The sequence below is a fragment of the Paramisgurnus dabryanus genome, chromosome 2 (genome assembly GCF_030506205.2).
Source record: "Paramisgurnus dabryanus chromosome 2, PD_genome_1.1, whole genome shotgun sequence".
Lineage (NCBI taxonomy): Eukaryota > Metazoa > Chordata > Actinopteri > Cypriniformes > Cobitidae > Paramisgurnus > Paramisgurnus dabryanus.
This window is the reverse complement of record NC_133338.1, coordinates 22,457,987-22,482,180: the sequence shown is the minus strand read 5'-3', so window position 1 is coordinate 22,482,180 and position 24,194 is coordinate 22,457,987. Positions and strand designations below refer to the sequence as shown.

General features: G+C 40.1%; 1 protein-coding gene across 1 annotated transcript; it reads right to left on the bottom strand.

The window, feature by feature from the left end:
- chrnb1l (cholinergic receptor, nicotinic, beta 1 (muscle) like) lies at positions 1–22,659 on the bottom strand. The gene is made up of 11 exons (XM_065248537.1): positions 22,411–22,659; positions 19,920–20,053; positions 19,483–19,527; positions 19,246–19,355; positions 10,790–10,898; positions 9,700–9,847; positions 8,462–8,647; positions 8,098–8,321; positions 7,822–8,000; positions 2,064–2,205; positions 1–1,379 (listed from the first exon to the last, which is right to left on the bottom strand). The coding sequence occupies exons 1-11, from the start codon at positions 22,460–22,462 to the stop codon at positions 1,239–1,241; spliced, it is 1,470 nt and encodes a 489-aa protein (XP_065104609.1). The 5' UTR covers positions 22,463–22,659; the 3' UTR covers positions 1–1,238.
- Positions 22,660–24,194: the final 1,535 nt, after the last annotated feature.

Below are 24,194 nucleotides of genomic sequence, written 5' to 3'. Positions count from 1 at the left end.
GATAGAAAGTTTATTTTCATGTTACAATTCTGGTCAGTCAAGGACACTTATGCCAAAAACGACTTGTAGTAAAGTTTTGAGATTACAGGCATCCGTTCATTAACTTTGGATAAGCATTGAGTTGTCAGAATTCATATCCTAATGGCTTCATGATGAGTCAAATCCAGGAAGGATCTAACAAACCCCCGCTGACAGACACACCCATTAAACACAAGGCATGCAATGGACCCTGCTATTTTAATAACAATATTTTCATACAATGAAGTTTCATACAGTCTCATGTTGTTACAAACCTGTATACATTTCTTTGTTTTGATAAACACAAAGGAAGATATTTTGGGGAATGTTTGTACCCAAACCGTTTGTGAGACCCATTCACTTCCATAGTAGGATAAAAAATACTGTGGACGTGAATGGGGCTCACAAGCCGTTTCCTCAAAATATTTGAGTTTATCAGAACAAAGAAATATATTACAGGTTTGTGACAACATGAGAGTGAGTAAATGATGACAGAATTTTCATTTTGGGGTGAACTATCCCTTTAAGGTACAAAAGCTATAGTACCCTTTAAAAAGGTCCTAATATGTATTTATTAATTTGGTACCATTCGGCAGCTTTGAGGTTTTAGTATGCACTCTTTAGGTACAAATGTCTACTTTTTGAAAGGGTACCGCGACAGCTTTTGTATCTTTATTTCTGAGAGTGTAGAAAAAAATATTTGCAGTATGATTTGAGAATTCCTCCTAACAACAAAACATCAGGGGATGTATTCGTATACTACTCAAGAAGATGATCTCACTGACGTTGGGACGTTAATGGCAAATTTTTGTTGAACAAAGTGAAAATTAGGGAAGCTTAACTGTGAAGCTTAATTTTCTACAGAAAACAATTTACAAAATTTACAAACAAAAAATGATAAATCAACAATATGTAAAAGGCTACAAGTTGAATGATGAAAAAACAATAAACTTAATTATTAAGAGATGAGTAAACAGATAAATGTCTTTAAAGCGTTTTACAAGTTGATGGCAAGAAAGAAAGAAAGAAAGAAAGAAAGAAAGAAAGAAAGAAAGAAAGAAAGAAAGAAAGAAAGAAAGAAAGAAAGAAAGAAAGAAAGAAAGGTAAATATATATTTCTCTAATGCCCTCTTGTGTCAATCCATAGAAACTACAGTCCCACTGTTTCCTGCGAGTTGATTTCTACAGTGGCTGGCTGCATGGTTTTAGTTTGAGTTTTGCTCAGGGAAATGGTTGGTCAGGAGTGTAGTTAAAACTTGCATCCAGAAACATTGCCAGTGTGCCCAGTGTTGTGATGATAACAAAGAGCCAGAGGAAGAGACGGTCCAACACTACAGCAATGTACTGCCAGTCATCTGTCATCTGCATACACACACGCACACAGAAACAATAGTATGCTTATTTGTTTAGGGATGGTTAGAGAAAGACAGAGATGAAGAGCAAATAACTTTCTGTATAGATATCTGTATGGGAAAACAGGGAAAACAGGGGAATGTGTGTTTTGAGGATGGATCTGTAGACTCTCGGAAATAATTGTACAAGAAGGTCCATATTGTCACTGGGGTGGTACCTTTATAAAAAGTACACATTGGTTCCTAGAAGGTGCATAATGGTGACTCAAAGGTAGGCCTACACATTGGTACTTTAGAGGTACATACTGTTAAGCCTACCTCAAAGGTATACATATCTGTACCAGAATGATACATATTAGGACATTTTTAAAAAGGTACGGTCCCAGTGACTACTTTTGTACCTTTTTTTCTGAAAGTGTACAGTTCTTTGACTGGGTTTTGACGTGGTGTTTCCCAACCAAGGGGTCGGGCCCACAGGGAGGCCTCAGCAGATTTTAAAGGGGGCCTCAAGATGACTTAAAATTATAACAAATTGGACAAAACAAGCATTAAAATAAGGTAATACAAGAGTGAGTGTGGGGCCTTCAAATATTGTTGTAGGTAACTAGGGGGCCTTAAAGTGAAAAAAGTTGGGAACCACTGGTGTATGGTATGCTTGTGTATGGTGTGCACGCTTACGTGTCCAAGGACTTACAGTATCATCCACATCTTGTTTTTTCAGTTGTTCAGCCATGTAAGTGATGGCAGCGATGGCTGATTTGAGATTGGGTGGCAGAATGAGACAGTAGCTGTCACTGTTGGAAAATCTTTGTAACTTCACAGTGCTCTCATTATGACTGAAAAACAAATCATAAAAAATCCTAAACTTAGTACATTCGTAAGTATACAGACATATATCTCTTAGGGGTTGATTTCAATTTAAATTAATAGATGTGATCATTTAGGTAATTAAATTAAAAAAACCATACAAGCTTTATTTAGTTACTTTTGCCATATACATTTTTTCTTTAGCTTTGTGTAAAAAAAATGTATTCAACCTAAAAAAGTAAGTTACCTGGTTGCCTTAAAATTTTGAATAAGTTTGAACAACAGTCTAATATTTTTTAAGTTGAACTTCAATAAGTTGATTGGTATTCAACCATACTACATGAAATATGGGGAAAATAGCATTTGTTGGTTTCAATTTTAGTTAAATTGAACTATTGATGGTGTTTTTAAAGGGGACATATCATGAAAATCTGACTTTTTCCATGTTTAAGGGCTATAATTGGTCTGTCCTTCTGTCAACTTAGAAAATGTGAAAAATAACAACCCAGTAACTTAGGCCCTGTTTACATTAGAGCATTTGCGTTTTAAAACGGCATTTGAAAATGAAAACGATCCTCATTTATACTGGCATTTTAAAAAGAATCTTCATCCACACACGACCATAAACGCATGAAATATGACCAATCACATAACTGGGAATGCACATTAAAGTGTAAAATTATTTAATAATAGCTTACCTTTGTGCATTTATGCAGCCTAGGGATGTATGATATTGACAAAAATTCATACCTGGATCCTTTGACAGCAATTACAATAAAGACTATTTTTGAACGTATAAAAATGTTTTTGGGAAAGTCTTATATTGTTCTAGCTCCCCTCTACAACATATTAATATGATTAATAGGTTAATGTTAATGTTATAAACCAAACAGAAAGGGCTTTATGATTTAAAAAGGAAGCATTCAAGTGAACAGTACTAAACAGTAGGGAACTTGAACTCCGTTGCAAACCTCCATTTACCTGAATAAAAATAATTTTTACTTTGAAAATGATGCGCTGTCACGTTAACATCATCTGTTCGTTTACATAAGACTCCGTCTTCGTTCATTTACACTGCAGCGCAACGTCTGAGTTCTCAAACTAAAACAGGGTCTTCAGCGTTTACGAACGAATCCGTTTATGAGGGTCGAAAACGGTGGCATAGTGTAAATGAAAGGCGTAAACGTGGCAAAGGTAATGCGTTTTAAAAGGTAAACGCATTAATGTAAATATAGCCTTAGTTTTGGTAAACTAGTCTCTGCAAGCATGTGAAAAATAGGTAATTGACATTAAACTTCCCTTGTGATGTCAGAAGGCGATAATTAATGCCCCTTAATCTGCATTATCCAATCACGGCACTGCCATTTAGTGCAGAGATCAGCTCATTTGCATTTAAAAGGATACACGCAATACGGAACATTTTTGCTCACACCTACAAAGTGGCAAGTTTAACATGTTATAATAAATTATCTATATGGTATTTTGAGCTAAAACTTCACATATGTACTATTGGGACAACAATGATTTATTTTTCATCTTAAAAAAGTCTTAAGAAATGTCCCCGTTAATGGAGTCCAAAGTGCCAAATGTTAAATAAATACTGTGCACAAAAAAACTGCATATAATTACTTTAACTTAGTAATTTCAACAAAGACTGTGTCTTGTCAGCTTTACTTCAAAATTATTTGTTCAGCCAATATAACATTGTTGCGTAAAAGTAACAGATTAATAAAACCAATACAGACTTGCATCTCATTGGCTGATGATGCTGCAGTGTATTATGGGTAAATTGTTGTTCTGGCACCCTCTTGCGTGTGTAGCACCATTAGATAGGTACATGAGTAATAAGTGGCCAAGTATGAGTCAATGAACTTGTTCTGATATATTTTAGAACAAAACAAACCAACAAACGGTTTGAAATGTAACATTGCATTTCAAATATGTTTGTGATATGTTTGATAAACTGTGATTAAATAAAGGTTGTATTGAGCAGTTGCACTCTGATTGATTGATTCGTTGTTATGGAGTTATTAAATCATTATTTTTAATTTTGTTTTTATCAATTAAATGTTTCATAATAGTGACTTTACTAGGATTTCTTTAGTCCATGCAACATTTAAATTGTCAATTTTACACAAACTTTTTTAGTAAATACAACTTACATTTTATTTGTTGACATTACTTAACAAAGCTATGTGGAACCCACTTGACGAAGTCTTTTTAAGTAAATCCAACTTTTTTTTTTTGAGTGCACATGGGGTTTATGTGTTGTACTGTACATCTTTATCTCCCCTCTCGTCAATGACAAATAGTTCGGACCTTGAACAGTCCAGCACGTCCCTCACTTCCACTTGCTTTACTGTTGTCATGACAACAAACAAACATGAATAAGGTCATTATTCTGTTACCATCTGGTTCTGTTGTTTATTGCCTATAGCAGTTGATTCTGCCCACAAAGACAGTGGGTTTGTTAGATTCATCAGTGCAACAGCTGTTATGTCAGACTAAGGAAGTGTGTATAGTGTGTACTGCATGCATTGTTGATTTGAACAATATATGTCATTGTGTGGTATTGTACGACAGTGGCACGAGTGCATTGTGGAGGTCAGTAATGTGTTACTCTGTGCTATAGTAGGAATGAGTCTGTCAGAGTTTGTCTAGAAATGACCTCTCCTCTTTCACATTCCCATTCTCTCAAGGGGAGTTTTTTCGAACAGGGATTACACAGAGATCACCCATGGGGCACAGGGCATGCACAGTCAATGAGACACATACTGATATAGACAAGGTCTCATAATGTATAGCAGGCAACCTACGTCTCCCTACATCTGTGGTGAACAAGGTCCCTTTTCTGTGAAAATATCTGAAACATACCTTCAATGAAAACCTTCGAGTGATTTTCTATGTAGAGGTATTTTGCATAAACAAACAATGAAACATTAATTCAAATCTGCAATATTGTTGTCAATATTTTGGAAATCACATGGCCTATGCATGCAGATACACTCTACCTTTATTTTTATACAGCTGAATAAAAACATTATTAAACACCTACAACATCTGTGGTTCAACATCTTGATTGCTTTATCCAATATTTATCATAGTTATTAAATATTGGTATCGGCACCAATATTTCAAAACAGTGTATGCCTTTTTGGGGAATGGTTGCCATGCAGCACACTCTCAGAATAAAGGTACAGTACATGAAGCTACAAAAGTTGTCCCTGGGGCGATACATTTGGGTTTCCTTAGGTTGTACATGCTGGCACCTAAAACGGTACATATATGTACCTAAATGGTACATATTAGGACCCTTTTAAAAGGTAACATTCCAGTGACAAAAAGGTACAACTTTTGAGTGCACTTATATCCGTCTTTCACAGATGCATTGCAAGAAATATCAAGAATAAAAGCTGATTTTGCATGTATGGTAATGCCACCTTAATGAAAACATTATCATGTTACAATGTCAAACAAAAGCCTCAAAGGCTGCATACAACCTGCGCATTAGCTAAAAATACAGATTCTGCATCCCTGAAGACTGGCGCCATGTCTTCAAGGACTAACAAGCTTTGTAATATAAGCTTTGGTGGCAGACGAAAATTTAAATCCACCTGTTAGACTATCTACAGAGGGTGGGCTCACGCTGTGGCACCAGAATATGGATAGCACAGTGACAACGGTGCAAGGACATGGGCCACACTGAAACAGGGAAGAAGGGATGTAGGGTTGTAACAAACAACTCTGTGCCTGCAAACCGGTTGTGCGCTTCGGGTTCATTATCACTGACAGATGGAGATTCTGTCGCTGCTACACACACTGAACACTCAAGCAGAGTGGAATGCACACAGTCACGCACACGTGTTTTCAGAGAAAACCCCTCCTTTACTCCCGACGCTACCCTGCTGTGTATGTGTGCATTACACTCTAATGCCCAAACTCAACAAGGGCTTAAAGCTCTGGCGACTTTGAAGGGGCAACTGAGCTTAAATAGGCTGAGATCAAATGCCCTTGGATTGAGAGAAGGACCAGTCAACAAAGAGACTTTCATCATCCCCCGTATCTAAGCCGTGTTTACGAGAGTCGGCTAAAAGCAAGTAATACCGCCAACACCAGTAGATTACAGTACATGCACATTAAACTGTTGCATGTTGATTTGGCAGCTTTGCTTGTTTATGTTTGGGTAAGAGGGGGCTTCATGTAGAGTTCAACTGTACTCCAATGGGTAGAGTTGAAATGAGCTTTTGCAGTCAAACAGTTTGAACAAGAATCCTTGCAACTATCGGTCTGTGAATGTTAGACCCATATTATCATTTCAGTCACTTGTTCATTGATTTTTTGTGTTGGTTGGTGGGGATGCACACAACTTGTTCTGTTAGCATGTGAATGTTAACAACCCCTTACTGTTTATTTAATGGTCCTACCAACTATCTTTGTGGCCCTTCATTGTCCCAGAAGTACAATGCACATGTGTAACTATTTGTGTCTATATAGACAAATTATCCAATCCAATTACAGAACTGATAAGCAACATTGTCTGTGACTTAAAGGGATAGTTCGGCCAAAAATTATATTAAACCCATGTTTTACTCACCCCCAAGCTGTCCGAGTTGCATATGTCCATCGTTTTTCAGACAAACACATTTTCTGATATTTTAGATAATGTTTTAGATCTTTCAGTTGATTAAATGTAATGTTACGGGGTCCACAACATTCAAGTCCAAAAAAATGCGTCCATCCTTCACAAAATAATTCCAAACGGCTCCAGGATGATAAACAAAGGTCTTCTGAGGGTAATCTGTGCGGTGTTGTTGTAGAAATATCCATATTTAAAACTTTATTAACAAAAATAACTACCTTCCGGTAGCGCCGCCATCTTAGTCGCATCCGCATTCAGGATGAGAGTTTACGCAGCCTACGGAGGCTACTCTGCTGCTGCTCTGTTCCCCCGCCCTCCGAATTTGTCATACGTCACTAAGAAAAGTGCGTGCACTACGCTAATACTCTCTCCTGAATACAGAGGAGTCTAAGATGGCGGCGCTACCGGAAGGTAGTTATTTTCGTTAATAAAGTTTTAAATATGGATATTTCTACAACAACACTGCGCAGATTACCCTCAGAAGACCTTTGTTTATCATCCTGCAGCCGTTTGAATTTATTTTGTGAAGGATGGACGCACTTTTTTTGGACTTGAAGGTCGTGGACCCCGTAACATTACATGTAATCAACTGAAAGATCTAAAACATTTTCTAAAATATCCGAAAATGTGTTTGTCTGAAAAACGATGGACATATGCAACTCAGACAGCTTTGGGGTGAGTAAATCATGGGTTTAATATAATTTTTGTCCGAACTATCCCTTTAATAAACATTATCTGATCGAAACTTTAGCACCATTTTTTTTCTTATCAAAGACAAATATGCAAATGTTGCAAGACATTAAAAAATGCAGGGTTGTTTAAACTCATGGTTGGGTGGAGTATGGACATTGTCTCTGTTATTTTAACCCAAAGGTTGGGTTTGTCCATATTTTATCCAATCATGGGTAAATACTGAAAGATTTTGGCCAGTATAATAATATATTTCTTATTACAGAAGAAGCTCCCATTCAAAACGACAAATTCTGGTATGATTTGAAGTACTTACCATCCTCTCCATGGCATTACCAGTGCTGGGTTGATCTTTCGGATAAAGTATTCACCTCCAGGTCTGAGACCTTGGTCCAAACATCTTGAAGGTAAGGTTTCTTTGGGTTCTTCCTCCACTGGTTCTTTAGACTGGGGCCTCAGCATACCCAGGTACTGAGGGAGGAAGTTTATAAAAACCTGCAGAATAATGGGCGAGAGGAAAGGAAATTGGTATAATTTGTGTTTTAAAAATACATTTGAATCAAATTTCTGAATCTGATGGGGTGAGGTTCACCTTTCGCACCCATGGGGGCATGTGGTGCGTATTCGGTGTCCTGTGGTGGAGGTTAAGGACCACCACGCTAAGAATGACTGAGAACGTCACCAGGATCATGGTGAACATGACGTAGTTAACGATAATAGGAATGCCGAGAGAAGTTTCTGGAACCTTGTCAGCCAACAGCAGCATGAAAACAGTGAGAGCAATGAGGACCGAGATGGACAGAGTCATCTTCTCACCTGGGGAGGAATCCAGAAAACAAATTTTACAGGAGAAAAAAATGTAATAATGAAACAAATTTGCATCATCCAGCTTTCTTGGAGATTAAAAAGAAATAGAGCACAAAGCAGTGTCTGTATAAATGGCCACAGTCACCCACCTGCACCAGGAGGCAGATAGAAGACAAATATGGCCAGCACGCTGGTGAGGATGCAGGGCACAATGATGTTAATAACGTAGAACAGAGGTTTTCTCTCGATAATCAGATAGAAAGTGATGTCTTCATAGAGGTCATCATCGACGTTCTTTCTGGTGGGCTTATGACAAATCTGCCACTCACCATTCTCTTAGGCAAGACAGAAGATTAATAATAAGAAAAATGTAGAGAGATGGAAAGATTGAATGTGTGTGTTTTACTTCAGTGATGACTTAAAGGAATATTCCATTTTCTTAAAAGAAAAATCCAGATAATTTACTCACCACCATGTCATCCAAAATGTTGATGTCTTTCTTTGTTCAGTCGAGAAGAAATATGTTTTTTGAGGAAAACATTGCAGGATTTTTCTCATTTTAATGGACTTTAATAGAGCCCAACATTTAATACTTAATTCAACACTTAACAGTTTTTTTCAACGGAGTTTCAAAGGACTCTAAACGATCCCAAACGAGGCATAAGGGTCTTATTTAGCGAAACGATTGTCATTTTTGACAAGAAAAATAAAAAATATGCACTTTTAAAGCACAAATTCTCGTCTAGATCCGGTCGTGATGCGGCAGCGTGACCCCACGCAATACGTCATGACGTCAAGAGATCACAGAGGACGAACGCGAAACTCCGCCCGAGTGTTTACAAGTGTGTTGAAAGAGGACCGTTCCTACGTTGTTGTATGTCAACTGATACTAATTAATGTCTTTGTGTCAGTTTATTGTTTACAATGGTCTGCAAATGTGCGTTTTATATATGTAACACGTGACCTCCCTACGTCACTACGCATTTACGTTAGGTCACGCTGGACTGGACCTAGACGAAAAGTTGTAGTTTAAAAGAGCATATTTTTTATTTTTCTTGTCAAAAATGACAATCATTTCGCTAGATAAGACCCTTATGCCTCGTTTGGGATCGTTTATAGTCCTTTGAAACTCTGTTGAAAAAAACTGTTAAGTGTTGAGTTAAGTATTAAATGTTGGGCTCTATTAAAGTCCATTAAAATAAGAAAAATCCTGCAATGTTTTCCTCAAAAAACATAACATTTTGGATGACATGGTGGTGAGTAAATTATCTGGATTTTTCTTTTAAGAAAATGGAATATTCCTTTAATTAAATATAAGTAAATACAGCTTTCAGCACTAGCTATTAGCTACTGGTTTAAAAGGTTATCAGAGTTTTGGGTTAAGTACCAGTGAACGCATTCTCATCAATCACAATCTCATGAATCTCTTTGCCATCTTCATCTAGACCATACTGAAGGTCCACCTCTGAGGAATCATATGTGTAAGAGCGAAAAACCATTGTGCAATTCTGCCAGTCAAATGGGAAATATGCCACCTACAGGAAAAAGGAAGTGTTAATTGTTGAAGTCACTACTGTACTACCCTAAAAGTTAAGTTTAAATCTGTGACATGGTGATACCATCAATAAAGTTCTCATAAACCGGAAGTCACTATCGACTTTACTTCAGTGTTGGGCGTGGCTTGTGTTTTCCACTGTGAATTGATTGGATATAGAGGGTATGCACATCACATCACCTTCGGCGAAAGTGACTGCGGTTACGTCCACTGAATGGCAAGCATTAGCATAGCGTGGAAAACGCGTCTAAAATGGGAAAAGTAGTTGTGTGATCGACTGTGCTAACAGATTCAACAAAAATTTGGAGCGGTCTTTTTCCAGACTGCAAAAAACACTCAACGGAGAAGTTAATCAGTAGCAGTAGCCATATGTCAGGTGTGTACAATTTTGGGATAAAAATCCTATAAAAATACACCAATGAATACTCTTTTTCTGTGTAATTGCTAAGTTTTGTCAGTGAGCCTTCCTTTAAAAAACATCCATTATGATGAGCCTTGTGTTCTATAAAGGTGGGATGGTTTAATAGTGTTAGGCAAGACAAACATATATGTCAGGAAAAGCAATGTCTGGCCATATGCCAATGTCCACAGACTACTGGTTGTTTGGCAAGTGGTTAGGGTCACTGTTAAGGCCAACTAAATTCAATGTAAGCTGATAATAGTCAGTTTTACTGGCGATTTTGCAGCAGCCGCTATGAAAACCAGACATTTTGTTAAATGTTTTTCCACTTAACATGGCGAAAAATGGAAAAGTGACATCGTTGCATATAGAAAAGTAGTCTTTTATTCAGAAATGGAACTCGCAGCAGACTGACAGTTGGAGGGGGCGGGGTTACCACATACTCACACCCAAGACGTCTAGCTGACGTCATCAGAGAATGAAAAAGTGCATTTTTAGATTTGCTAGCAAGTTTATGCGTACCTGTATTGAACATGTGCTGCGGTAGATGGCTGGCGGATACCAAGAGACAGTTCCACTACTGTTCACAAGCACGTTTACATACAGGGCAACATCAAACTGCCCATCATTGCTATTGAACAGAAAGAGAATATCTCATAGTTACATCTTGAACTCGCTTGAGTGTGTCCTTTGCATATGGGATCATATCTCTCCCACAACAAGCCAAACAGGTATTTGCTTTTGTAATAGCTTTTACAAATTCAAACAAATTAGACTCTAAAAAGGTCATATTATTTTTGACCCAAAATGAATAAATATTGGACAGAACACATGCTGGATTGTTGTTATGCAACTATAGGGTATTATAACCCAGCAGTTTGGTTAAAACAACCCAGCATTGGGTCAATTTTAACCCAGCGGTGTGTTCTGTTCAATATTTACCCATTATGGGTCAAAAATAACCCAGACATTTTTACTACACTACTATTATAATTAAAACACTTAGGGATGGTTTCCCAGACAGGGTTTAGGTTTAAGTTTTTACAAACATACCTTACAAAAAACACTACAGGGGCCTCATTTATAAAGCATGCGTACGCAAAAATCCACAGCAAAGTCCAAATTTATAAAAACTGTATTTGAAGTGGAAACGTGCTTTTGGCAGGGTCTGAGCAGACGTACGCACTTTTGCTTAACCGATTGCTGCAGTTTTTCGAAATTTAAGCCATTCTTGCTGCTTGAAAAGGGTTTAAACATTGACAAGTGCTCTTTTATATGTCTATGAAATTAATCGGGCATCGTTTAAAGGCGGAGATCTGAAACTGCTCAGCTGCAAAAAGTTCAAGATCATTCGCGATATATAGATTTCACATCTGAAAGAAAGAGGTATGTTCATTTTTTGCTCGTGTAACGTGAGGGTTCGGTATGTGGTGGTAGATCACTCTTTAACACAATAAACAGCAGACGGGAGACGGAAGACTTTCTCAAACGGCACCTCTTTACTGAACACCGTCAACAACAACAACACTTCCTCCTCAACCCCTTACGTCATCCCCACTAACCAATCAGAGGCTAGAACGTTGACTGATATAAATCAGTAAAGGAATCAGAGAGGCAGATTCGGCAGAATATCCTAACTGCATTAAATGCTTAAACATATGTAAATAATTAACTAAACATTGTAATTATACTTTCATTAAATTAACTCAAATATGCATCATATTAAATAAGCATTACCAATATGAAATTCACTTCTAAACTTTACATTTTCTCCCCCCCCCCACAAAAGAAATATCCCCGTTTTTCATCAAATAAACATGGAACTGTTAACTACAATAACAAAGCAACAGTGTCACTCAAGAACGTAGTCCTGAAGATATCTGGGAGGTACCACGGAACGTTTCCCAGGGCGTAGCACAGAACCAAGAGCTGGAGGAGAGGAAGAGGAGACAATGTCAAACTGGCATACTAGGCCACATGGGGGGGCAGAACCAGACTGAGCTGAAGGAGATTGGGATTGGGGCTGTGGCCGGGATTGTGAATGGCCAGTAGGAAGAACCACTGAGGGGGTATTGCGGCACCCAGATAAAGTGCAGCTGTTTGTGGCTGTGATCTTTGAAGGTCTAAAGGGCAAGGCACCTGACAATGCCGTCACACGAGGAAGTTGAGACTGCAAAGAGCCACATGCAGATGTCTCATGTCCACGATCTGGCACTGGAGCATGATAGGGTCTGAGACGGTTGTAGTGGACAATCTGGGATTTATCATACTGATCCAAGAGGTAGTGAATTCTGTATGTCACTCCAGGAGACTCCACATCAGAATCAAGGCACTCTAATATTTCAAAGGGGCCTTTCCAGTGAGGAGCGAGTTTTTATTTTGCTGTAGTGGGGTCATTCAACCAGACAAGATCTCCCGGAACATAGGGAGTGTGCCTAACACTCTAGTCATACTGTTGTTTCTGCTGATTGTGAGCACAATCTCGGTTCCATGCCGCAGAACCGAAAGCGGACTGAAGTTTCTGCATCAATTTTGCTGCATAGTCAGCAGGAGAACCCGTAAAAGATGAAGATGGTGTACCGCTAGGTAACAGCATGTTGACAGGCATCCTGGCTTCATGGCCACGTGTGAGGAAAAATGGTGTGAAACCCTTCGTAGAGTGTGGGTTGGTATTGTAAGCCAAAGCAACTTGGTTGAGGCAGTCATCCCATTCCCCAGGCTGCTGGAGAAGTGTCTTGGCTAACTGATCAATAAGTGTCCTGTTAAACCTCTCAATCATGCCGTCACATTGTAGATGATATGGGCTGGTTCGTGTTTTCTGCACGCCCAGCAGGTCACACAAATGTTTCACCAGGTCAGATTCAAACTGACGTCCCTGATCTGTGTGAAGCATTTCCGGGATGCCATGTTCACAAATGAAGTTTTCAAACAGACATTTTGCCACTGTTAGGGAACGCTGATCTGGAATGGCATAAAGGTTGACATACTTAGAGAAGTAATCTTGGACAACAAGCACATACCTGTTGCCACGACTCGTAATGGGGAGCTCCAGTATGTCAGCAGCAACCTTTTGAAATGGCTCAGTAGCAACAATTGTTTTCATTGGGGCTCTCTTATGAGGTGTGGGACTTCGTCTAGCGTCACATGGAGTACACTGCTTACACCACATCTTGATGTCGCGTGACATAAAGGGCCAGTAACACAGCTGTTGAGCACGTTTCAGGACCTTGTCAGCCGATAAATGGCCAGTTACAGGATTTCCATGCAACGTGTCTTTCAAGGCATGAGGGACAATCAGTTGATGGACCACTGATGCTGTGGGTGGGTTGAAAACTTTACGGCAGAGTACACCATTATGAAAAATTAGTCTGTAGAACTCATGCCAAAGTACTTTCTCATCAAGTGTGCATTTTTTCATGCGCCAGTATGGTGGTTTCTGTCCCTTAACAGTCCAGCTAATAACCGCTGACAGTATGGAGTCTCGCTGTTGTTCCTTCTTAAAATCTTCTTCAGAAAACTGAAGCACAAATGTGGAGAAGACAGACTGTGGAACACACTGTAAGGAGGCTGGAGGAAGCTGGGGTCCAGTTAGGTTACACCCAACTGGCTTAGTGGCAGTACTGCAGAGGTTGTGATGTACAAAACTGCCCGGACTAGACAGACTTACAGGACTAGAATGTGTCTTCTCAGATGGTAAATTACCAAGAGCACTGGAGGAGATGCTCTGCTCAGTTTGTCCGATGTCAGCAGGGCGACGTGACATTGCATCTGCATTGAGGTGACTGTGGCCATCCTTGTGAATTACAGTCCATTCAAAAGGATCCAGTTCAAGAGCCCAGCGTACACGACGACCAGTTCTGTCATTGTCAATGGGTATTTTTCTGAGACCCAGGAGAGGTTTGTGGTCAGTAACAATAACAAAGGGCTGTTTGTAAAGGTAGTGGCGGAAATGTCGCACGGCCCAGACAATGGCCCAGAGTTCTCTGTCATATGTTGACCATTTTCTTTCTGCTTTTGTAAGAACATGGCTAGCATACGCGACCACTTTTTCTTGATTTCCTTGTCTCTGAGCAAGCACAGCACCAATAGCAGAGCTTGAAGCATCTGTGCAGAGGGAGAATGGCACCGTAAAGTCAGGAAATGCCACCACTGGAGGGTTTGTGAGGGCATGTTTCAGGTAAGTGAAGGCATCCTGACATTGAGAAGTCCATTGAAAAGGTGCATTCTTCTCTGTGAGTGCATGTAAGGGGACACTGTGATGTGCAAAGCTTCGGATGAACTTGCGGTAATATGAACAAAGTCCCAGAAAGGCTCTTACTTCTGTAGCTGACCGTGGGGTAGGCCAGTTGTGAACACTTTTCACATAATGCGGGTCTGGGTGAATACCGTCTTTGGAAACAACATGGCCCAGAAACTGTACCTGATCTCTGGCAAAATAGCATTTTGAGGGGTTCAGCTTCAGGCCACTTGTCTGGAATCTGGAGAGAATTTCTTCCAAGTGCTGGAGATGTTCACTGAAAGAGCGACTATAGATGAGAACATCATCCAAATACACTAGGCAGGTTTTCCGTGGGAGGCCACGCAGTACCATTTCCATCAAACGCTGGCATGTGGCTGGAGCATTGGTCAGACCCATTGGCATAACTTTAAAGTGATAAAGGCCACTACCTGTTGTGAATGCTGTTTTTTTCACGGTCTTCCTCCTGCAGCTCGACTTGCCAATAGCCATGTTGAAGATCCATTGTAGAGAACCAGGCAGAGCCAGACAAAGCATCCAGTGCGTCGTCAACTCTCGGAAGAGGGTGGGAATCTTTGATTGTCACTGAGTTAAGTTTTCTATAGTCCAGGCAGAAACGCCATGTGCCATTTTTCTTGCGCACCAAAACCACTGGCGCAGCCCAGGGACTATAGCTTTCTTCAATGACATCTGCCTTTAACAGGTTTTCTACTTGAGTCTGTATTTCAGCTCTCTGTTCTGGTGTCACTCTGTAGGCTCTCTGTTTAATTGGTATGGCATCACCAGTGCGGATTTGATGCTTGATGATGCTCGTGCGACCTCTGTCCTCTGAGTGTTTACTGAATACTGCTGAGTATTTTTGAAGCAGTAATTTCAGCGACTGGACTTGGGAAGGGGACAGGTTGCTGTCATTTATCAGGACAGATGGAGCTAAATCATGTAAGGGGAAGGTTGCAGACCCTGTTCCTTCCCCTGATATAATGTCGACCGATGAGGCCGAATGAAACTCACCCAAGTGTTGACCGGAATGCAGCTCGACATCATCTCTGGAGGGATTGAGGATTCGAACAACAGTTGTACCATTCTGAACCTCACTGAGAGAGTGTGCCAGAATGATGTCACACGATGGGTTGGGCATAAGAACACCATAATAGTCAGTTGGCATGGGAGAAGCAGGTGTAGCTGCAGACACACAGGCTGTGAGCAGGGTTTCACTCATAGCTGGAATCTTAGTGGGCGCTAGAACAGACACATTACAGCAGGCAGCCACTTCATGTCCTTTGGGCAAGAGAGGAATTTTCATGTCCCAAAGTTGCAGCATTTTGTTGTTAATGTCAAGGATGCATGGTGTTTCCGCAGAAAATCGAAACCAAGAATGAGTGGTTGGCAAGCACCTCTGAGAATTTCAAAGTCCTGTTGCCATACCTGATGTCCAAGTCTGATCCCAATCGTTAACTTGCCTAAAATGTCCAGGCACTGTCCATCGACTGAGCGAGCTGGCAGAGCAGAGGGTGTCATGGGGCGTTTTCTTAATGCTGGGTGAGAGTTACGAAAATCTTCACTCACAATGGAGACAGTAGAACCAGAGTCAATTAAAGTGCACACTTCAATGCCCTCAACAATAGCCAAGATTGTAGAAGAGACAGAATCATCAGAGTGTGAGTCATTCTTGTCAAGCATTAACTTGGGGAAATCCTTCTGGGGCAATGAGACAGTAGCTGATGTTTGCCCCTCAACAGCAGCTAATGGAAGTTTCCCTGACGGTTGGATCCAGAGTGCGGATATCTTTCAGGAGACTGGAAACGAACACTGCCTGTAGCGTGTGGGCTGGCATCTCTGTTACCCCGTGGGGACGGACTAGGACTGTGTCTGTATCTGTTTGTATCATCCTTGTCATGGTGACCATACCTGGAGTACTGATAGGACTGGCGTGAGGGAGAGCGATACCGATCACGTCTGTCACTGTCATGCCATTTACAGTCTCTTTGAGGAACAGGGGAAGGAGGACCTCGGTCATAGCTGGACCCTGAATCACGACCATGACACTGCTCAGGTAAGTAAGCATCTCTGCTGTGTTGTCTGCTATGGTAGGGTTGTGGAGAGATACTGCGTGCACTGTATCGAGCATCCTTGGAGGAAAACCGTTCAGGTTGAGAGTCCAGACGCTGAACTAGGTTGTTGTGTTTCTCTCGTAACAGGTGTACTTCACTTTGTAAGCTGTTGACAGTAAGAGTCAGCTGCTCGACCGCATGCAGAAGCTTATCATCAGTAGGTTTAGGACGAACCATAGCTACCTGCTCCGAAGATTGAGTGTGCGGAGACCCCACAGTGGTCAGTTGGAGCGCTGCACGTGCCCTCTCACAGCGGCTGGCGATACGCAAGGCATCCTCAAGATCCTCCGCACCCATCTCATGGATTTTTGACTGAAGATTTGGGTCCAAGCCAGCAACAAAACGGCGAAATTTGTCACCCTCTAGTGCATTGTGGTCATAGTTGGGAAAGGCTTCTAATACAAGACGAGTGATGTCTGCACTGTACACATCCAAACTTTCACCTGGTCGACGAGGTCGAGCATTCACATGTGTCTGGAAGAATGGCAGGGAGTATATTGGTCCAAAAACATCCCTCAGTTTCTCCTTTACTGACTCATAGTCCTTCTGGATCGAAGGCGGAAGGCTGTCCCAATATAGAAATGCAGCATCTGCTAAGCGAGTAGGGAGAACAGAAGCCATCACCATATGCAGATCTGTATCAGTTGAACTCATAGCCTGCACTGCCACTTCAAAACGGCGAGACCAACTTGTGAATGATTCAGTCCCATCGCCTTTAAATGCAGGTGGAAGATCAATTTTCAGGGCACTGGAGACAGCGTGTGTGGCTAAAGAAACACCTGTCGATGTAGCAGCTGCAGCTAGCCGTCTGTGTGAGGGAGGAGACTGCAGCCCAGCTTCACTTTCATCAGCCGACATGGTGACAAAATGTCCAGTTCAAACTCACAAAAAGCTCTTAAAGGAGGAAAAAAAAAAAAAATAATAATATTATATACCACAAAAGTCCAGTAATGTCTCCACAGGCAATCCACTGCTCTTTAAGAGTGTAAAATCCAGATGGCACAAAAAAATGAGCACATCCACCGTTTGTAGGATTAAAACTCACAAAATGCGCCAAGTCCACCAAAATAACACCACGCTGCCACCAAATGTAACGTGAGGGTTCGGTATGTGGTGGTAGATCACTCTTTAACACAATAAACAGCAGACGTGAGACGGAAGACTTTCTCAAACGGCACCTCTTTACTGAACACCGTCAACAACAACAACACTTCCTCCTCAACCCCTTACGTCACCCCCACTAACCAATCAGAGGCTAGAACGTAGACTGATATAAATCAGTAAAGGAATCATAGAGGCAGATTCTGCAGAATATCCTAACTGCATTAAATACTTAAACATATGTAAATAATTAACTAAACATTGTAACTATACTTTCATTAAATTAACTCAAATATGCATCATATTAAATAAGCATTACCAATATGAAATTCACTTCTAAACTTTACACTCGTACATTTGGTTAATGAATCACACGTACGCATTTTTGGTAAATGATCGTAAAATCAAATGTAGGATGGTTTGTTCACAGCATTTTATAAATGTGGCCCCAAGTTTTAACTAAAAATATAACACATTCTCACTCCCCAAGGCGTCAAAATCTGAAGCATGTTCAAACGCCTTCAGCATCAGTATGAAGATGCAAAGGGTGCCCCTATGTGTCACTATATCGACGAAATGGGAACTCTGTTGCTTGCATGATAATCCCTCAGCATTGGATATAGATGAAAGGGCATCCCGGAAGGTGATGCTGTCACTTTATGCGACATCAACGTATGCGACGATCGGCAGGATCATGCCATTTCTAATGGTAACTACTCAATTTTTTTCCTATTTTTAAACTATTATACCTTGGGGTTGGGGTTAGAATCTGGGTTTGGATGTCAATTTAAGTATTTGTTTGTACTTTTTGTGTTCTGATTTTTAAACCATTGTTGCTTGGGGTTAGGGTTAGAGTTCGGATTTGGGTTAGGATGTCTGTATTGGTTTATACTTTTTGTCTTCTGGTTTTTAAACTATGTTGGTTGGGGTTAAAGTTGGGTTTGGATGTAATTTTATGTAACAGAAAGTCATTCTAACCCCAACCCTAAGCGACAAATGTAATAAATTTGGAACCAAAATTTAGTAGTTAACGATCATCGCATACGTTGAAGTCGCATAAAGTGACAGCATCACCTTCTGGGATGCCCTTTCGTCTATATCCGACGCTGAGGGATTAGCATGAAAGCAACTTAAGTAAAATGTGCTGTTTTTAGGTGTGTCCTATAAATGCAAATAAGCTGATCTCTGCTCTAAATGGGAGTGCTGTGGTTGGAGAATGCAGATTACGGGCGGTATTTTATCTTCTGACATCAGGGGGAGCCAAATTTCAATTACCTACTTTTTCACATGCTTGCAGAGGATGGTTTACCAAACTAAGTTACAGGGTTGCTATTTTTCATATTTTCTAGGTTGATAGAAGCACTGGGGACCAAATTATAGCACTTAAATATGAAAAAGTCACATTTTAAAGCAGCTCAAACATTTAGTCTGGGACTAGGATAAGCCCTGTGGCCGGGAAACCTCCCCATAGTGTTATAAACAATGAACAAAAAGAACTTCCGTAGCAATCTTTAACGCACTAAACTTACTTGTTAATAAGGTAGATGTCTGGACGCCACACTTTTATGGGTGGAATTCTTACAACATCAATATTGTCATACTCTTTTGGATCCCATGATAACCTGTAATCAGTCCATTCCTTAAACACAGAGTGAGAAACATTAATAACGTTAATAACTCACTGTTATTAAAACAGGCAACAAGTCCATAAACTGCGGGAAATAAACACCAGCTTTGATGACTAAACTGAATGATCTGCCTCTCACCATATTCATGAACACATTGGTTGTCATCTCCTCATTCTTCTCATTCTATGAGAGAACAGAGATAGTGACATTAGCGAGGGTCATGCTGTCACATAGTCTGTCCTTCCATATGAAAGCTAATGTACTATGCATGGCTTGATGCATCACGACTGGAAAGCGCTCGCTGAAAGAGGATTGACTGCTAATGTTTCTCTAATGCTAAGGAAATGTTGCTGAAGCGTTGGCTTGGCGGCCCAGTGGGCGCAAAAGAGTCAGCTGGGTCACTGATCTCCGACAGCCTGCTGTGAATGTCAATGAATACAAACGGTGTGAATGATGAGAGAGAGGGGAAGAATTGCTTTGGATAAAGAGAACGAATAAAGAGAGGATCAAAATATAATCTTGTATTGGAAAGTGTGTGTGCATGTGTATATGTGGGTGTGTTATGGGTATCATACCAAGCTGATGAGCTGAACCAAAGTCATTCCCACACGGACCATCACTCTCTGGTTCCAGTTTTGTGCCGGACGTACCTTCAGGTTGTAATCACGAAACAAATACTCCAGAAGTCTCCGTTCAGCTTCGGATGCCCCTAACCACACACAAAGGTACATACAGTTTTATTGTTTTTACATCAGGGTATTTCATGTCCTAACCCAGCCCCTACTACTAAACCTAAACCCCTGTGTACATTATATGAAATAAAACTAACAGGTTTTTCTACATTAGTGATGACATTTCAAATTTTTTAAATAGTGTGGACCTCACAGATAGAGCCAAACTTACACACACAAACTCCCAATACACACTCTCAAAATTCCGGTTTGTTTTAAAGGTCCCGTTTTTCCTGTGTTTTTGAAGCTTTGTGTTTATAGTGCGTAATGTAACACGTATTCATATTCATATGTAAAAATATTTTTGTGTGTCACACAATTTACATATCTCTATAGCGCTGTTTTCACTGTCCTAAAAATTTGCTGATGTCTTTCTTGTTCATTGAAGTCCCTCCTTCAGAATACGTAACTAGTTCTGATTGAGTAGCTTGTTTAGTGTGTTGTGATTCGACAGCAGCTTAGCTTAGCCAGAGCCGTTTGAGCTTAGCTGGCAACTGACGTATTCCTGTGGGCGGAGTTTAGTCAAAAACTGTTATATTGACGTAATTCATCTGGAAAGTAGAGGGCTGTAGTCCAAACCGGCCGTTCGCTGTAGGCTTTAAAAGGGGAATTATGTTAAAGAAAATATATCGCCTGGTAGTGAACATTTTTAGCTTTATCATTTTACAGGTATTATTTATGCTCTTACAGCAACATTACACACTAACTAAAGTTTGAAAAATGGGATCAGGAAAAACAGGATCTTTAAAACAGTTTTCAACTGTTTAAATTAACTAAGGAAAATTTTGACTTAAAGGAACACGTTTCCCCCACATTTTGGGAATTTAGCTTATTCACCGTATCCCCCAGAGTTAGATAAGTCCATCATCCTCGCGCGTGCCGTAACTCTGTCTGACCCACCCCCCGCTAACTTAGCTTAGCACAAAGACTGGAAGTGAATGGCTTCAGCTAGCATTTTGCTTCCAATAAGTGACAAAATAACACAAACATTTTCCTATTTATGTGTTGTAATTTGTATAGTCACACCAGGTACAAATAACAAGGTCATATGAGACACAGCCATCTTTTAACCGTATACATACAGGGAACTTTATTCTCAGATTTGCTCGCAGCAACCAAGAAACCCAGTAGTGAGGAGCAGAGAGTTCGCTCAGAGTCACTCAGCCCATGTAGCAGTGCTTCGTTTTTTGAGAAAATAGTTCCCAGTATGTATACTGTTAAAAGATTGCTGTGTCTCATATGACCTTGTAAATTTTACACGCTGTGACTTTATAAATTAAAACGTATAAATAGGAAAATGTTGGTGATGTCACTTATAGGGAGCAGTATGCTAGCTGGAGCCATTTACTTCCAGTCTTTGTGCTAAGCTAAGCTAAGCTAGCGGGGGGCTGCGTCAGACAGAGTTACGACACGCATGGAGATGAAAAGGTATGTATGGACTTATCTAACTCTGGAGGATAGGGTGAATAAGCTAAATTCCCAAAATGTGGACATGTTCCTTTAAGTTTGTTTGAAATTACTCCATCACTTTCTTTTCTATCACTCTTTCTTCTCTTTTGTCATAACAATTGTGACCCTGGCCCACAACAGATTTATACATCATCTAAAGCTGAATAAATCAGATTTCCACTGATGTATAATTTGTTAGGATATGACACTATTTGGGATTGGAATCTGGAATATTCAAAATATTAAGAAAATCGCTTTTTGTCCAAATGAATACCTTAGCAACACCTCTTGCTAATGATAAATATATTGTTTATATATTAACAGTAGGAAATTTGCTAAATATCTTTATGGAACATAATCTTTACTTAATATTGTAATGATGTTTGGAATAAAATTTTCACCCACACAATGTATTTTTGGCTATTGCTACAAAAATTCCTGTGCGACTTATGAATTGTCTTGTGTTCCAGGGTAACAATTTTAGATTTTTTTTATGATGGGTTAATTCTCAGGACCTGACCAACATGGAGAGGTCACTGACATTACTGCTCCTTTCTTTGTCCTTTTACAAGGTCAAATATGTGCCATTGTAAACATCTCTTACCTTTAGTGTTGCATCACAATTCATGGTAGATAATAACTTATACACTGGTGAAAGATACCTCTTAATGTGAAATTCAAAAATAAGATGTGTTTCTATTTGAAAGCAAAATAATTTGTTGAAGTTTCTTGCTTTTTTCTTAGTTTATTTAATTTTTCATTATTTCTATGCTTTCATTAGATATTTCTTTGTTTTCTTCTGAAACACTCAACTTCCTCCAGCACACTGTGATCCTAATATGACCCCATCAGAGGTGACACACACTACACACACAATCTAGATTACCTGTAAGAATAAGAAGCCAGCAGCTCCACACAATCCAAAGCAGAGTCTTCATTTTGAGCACAATCTTTTTTCTTTTCTATCTTCACCCTTTGCCCTCTTCACGTAGCTCCAGCTTCCAAACTCACCTCAACAAGCTCTTGCATACACTAACTAACACATTAACTCGCATATTCACACCCAACTGGCACGATGCAATTCTGGTAATACCGTTAACAGGTCCTATGTTTCACTATGACATCCTCTCGCATGGTCTTGCCATCATTTTTTCTCTGTTTTGTCACGGAGGGTGTCCTGATTTGTGGAACGCAGGCCCGTGATTGGTTGGTAAGCCAGAGAATTATGGGAGGTAGAAAGGAATGTGTTTCGACTGTGCAGCCGCCCTGGCAGGCACCTGTTGATGGTGTGTATGAGTGAGATAGGGTGAGTAACAAACGTTTGTGTGGGGGGCAGTGGGGATATTTTTGGGGAGAACAAAAGGAAGAGGTAGGCATAACTCGTCCTCCCCAGTAGGGTAAAAGGACAGGAGCGAACATACCCATGCACATTGGTTGCATACTTTTGTGGCGACCTCCTATTCACACATGTTCTTAATATAGCCAAATTAAATTATCATAGACTAATCTCAATCCTAAAATAACTCTTAAATCATTTATAAATAAATATGATTTGAACTCCCGATAATAGTGTTTTCCGTGTGGGAATATCCCCATGAGGACAACTTGGAACATTCCTGATGCCCAGAGGACATTTGACAGATTTTTACTCATTTCTGAGGACAATTTTGTCTCCTCATGGTAGCGTAATTTACAACTGCAACCACAATCACCTGACAAAGTGCCCAGCATGAAGGCACAAACTTCTTTAACCTTTCGACATACCCGTGTCTCGGTTCAATCTGTCTATCTGTCTTGTGGGTAAAAGACTGCGTGGTGACAAGATCTCAAATAAACAACTCAAAACACATGACTAGCATAACTTGTATTGCCTAACTGACATTTTTACAGTCTATAAAACAGAACTATGTTCTTCAGTGTTCTTCTCTGAGTATATTTGCAATACGCACGGAGCAACGTCATAGAATGTCTCTGAACAACAGGTTCACGCCCACTTTTGGGGGAAAACAAACTAGACCTCCCATTGACTTCCATACAAAATAGCGGAATAAAGCAAAGTTCGTACACACCCGGCAGGCGTAAATAACTTAAGAAATCACTCAGATTAAACATGACGAGTAATTATCTGTCCACCCTGCCTGCCATTAAGCGCGAAAGATACATTAACACATTTAATTTGGTCATTATAAAAACATGTCTCTTTCATTCTCACAGCGTCAAATTTGTGTAACAACGCTTCCCATTGGCCAGAGGTGTCTTACCCGGATATTTACTCGTACCTCATCAAGTCAACAGGGAAGACAGTAAATGATTTTACTTCGTATTTGAAAGTTACTTCGTATTTATATATTATGTCTTTATATTTAGAGTACTGAGTAAACTTTTCCATCCAGCCATACAACTAACTGGCTTAGCGATATTTCCAGCAATCACTGGATGGGGTTGTTACACAAATTTGATGCTGTGAGAATGAAAGGGACATGTTTTTTATTGACCAAATTAAATGTGTTAATGTATCTTTCGCGCTCTATAGCAGGCAGGGTGAACAGATAAATACTCGACATGTTTAATCTGAGTGATTTCATAAGTTATTTACCCCTGCCGGCTGTGTACAAACTTTGCTTTGTTCCGCTATTTTGTATGGAAGTCAATGGGAAGTCTGGTTTGTTT

Excerpts from the sequence above, each read along its gene's own strand:
- chrnb1l (XM_065248537.1), bottom strand. The coding sequence starts at position 22,462 with ATGAAGACTCTGCTTTGGATTGTGTGGAGCTGCTGGCTTCTTATTCTT. Across the intron at positions 8,001-8,097 it reads TGCCCCCATGGGTGCGAAAG|GTTTTTATAAACTTCCTCCC; the intron begins GTGAACCTCACC and ends ATTATTCTGCAG. Across the intron at positions 2,206-7,821 it reads GTAATGCCATGGAGAGGATG|TCATAATGAGAGCACTGTGA; the intron begins GTAAGTACTTCA and ends TTTGTTTTTCAG.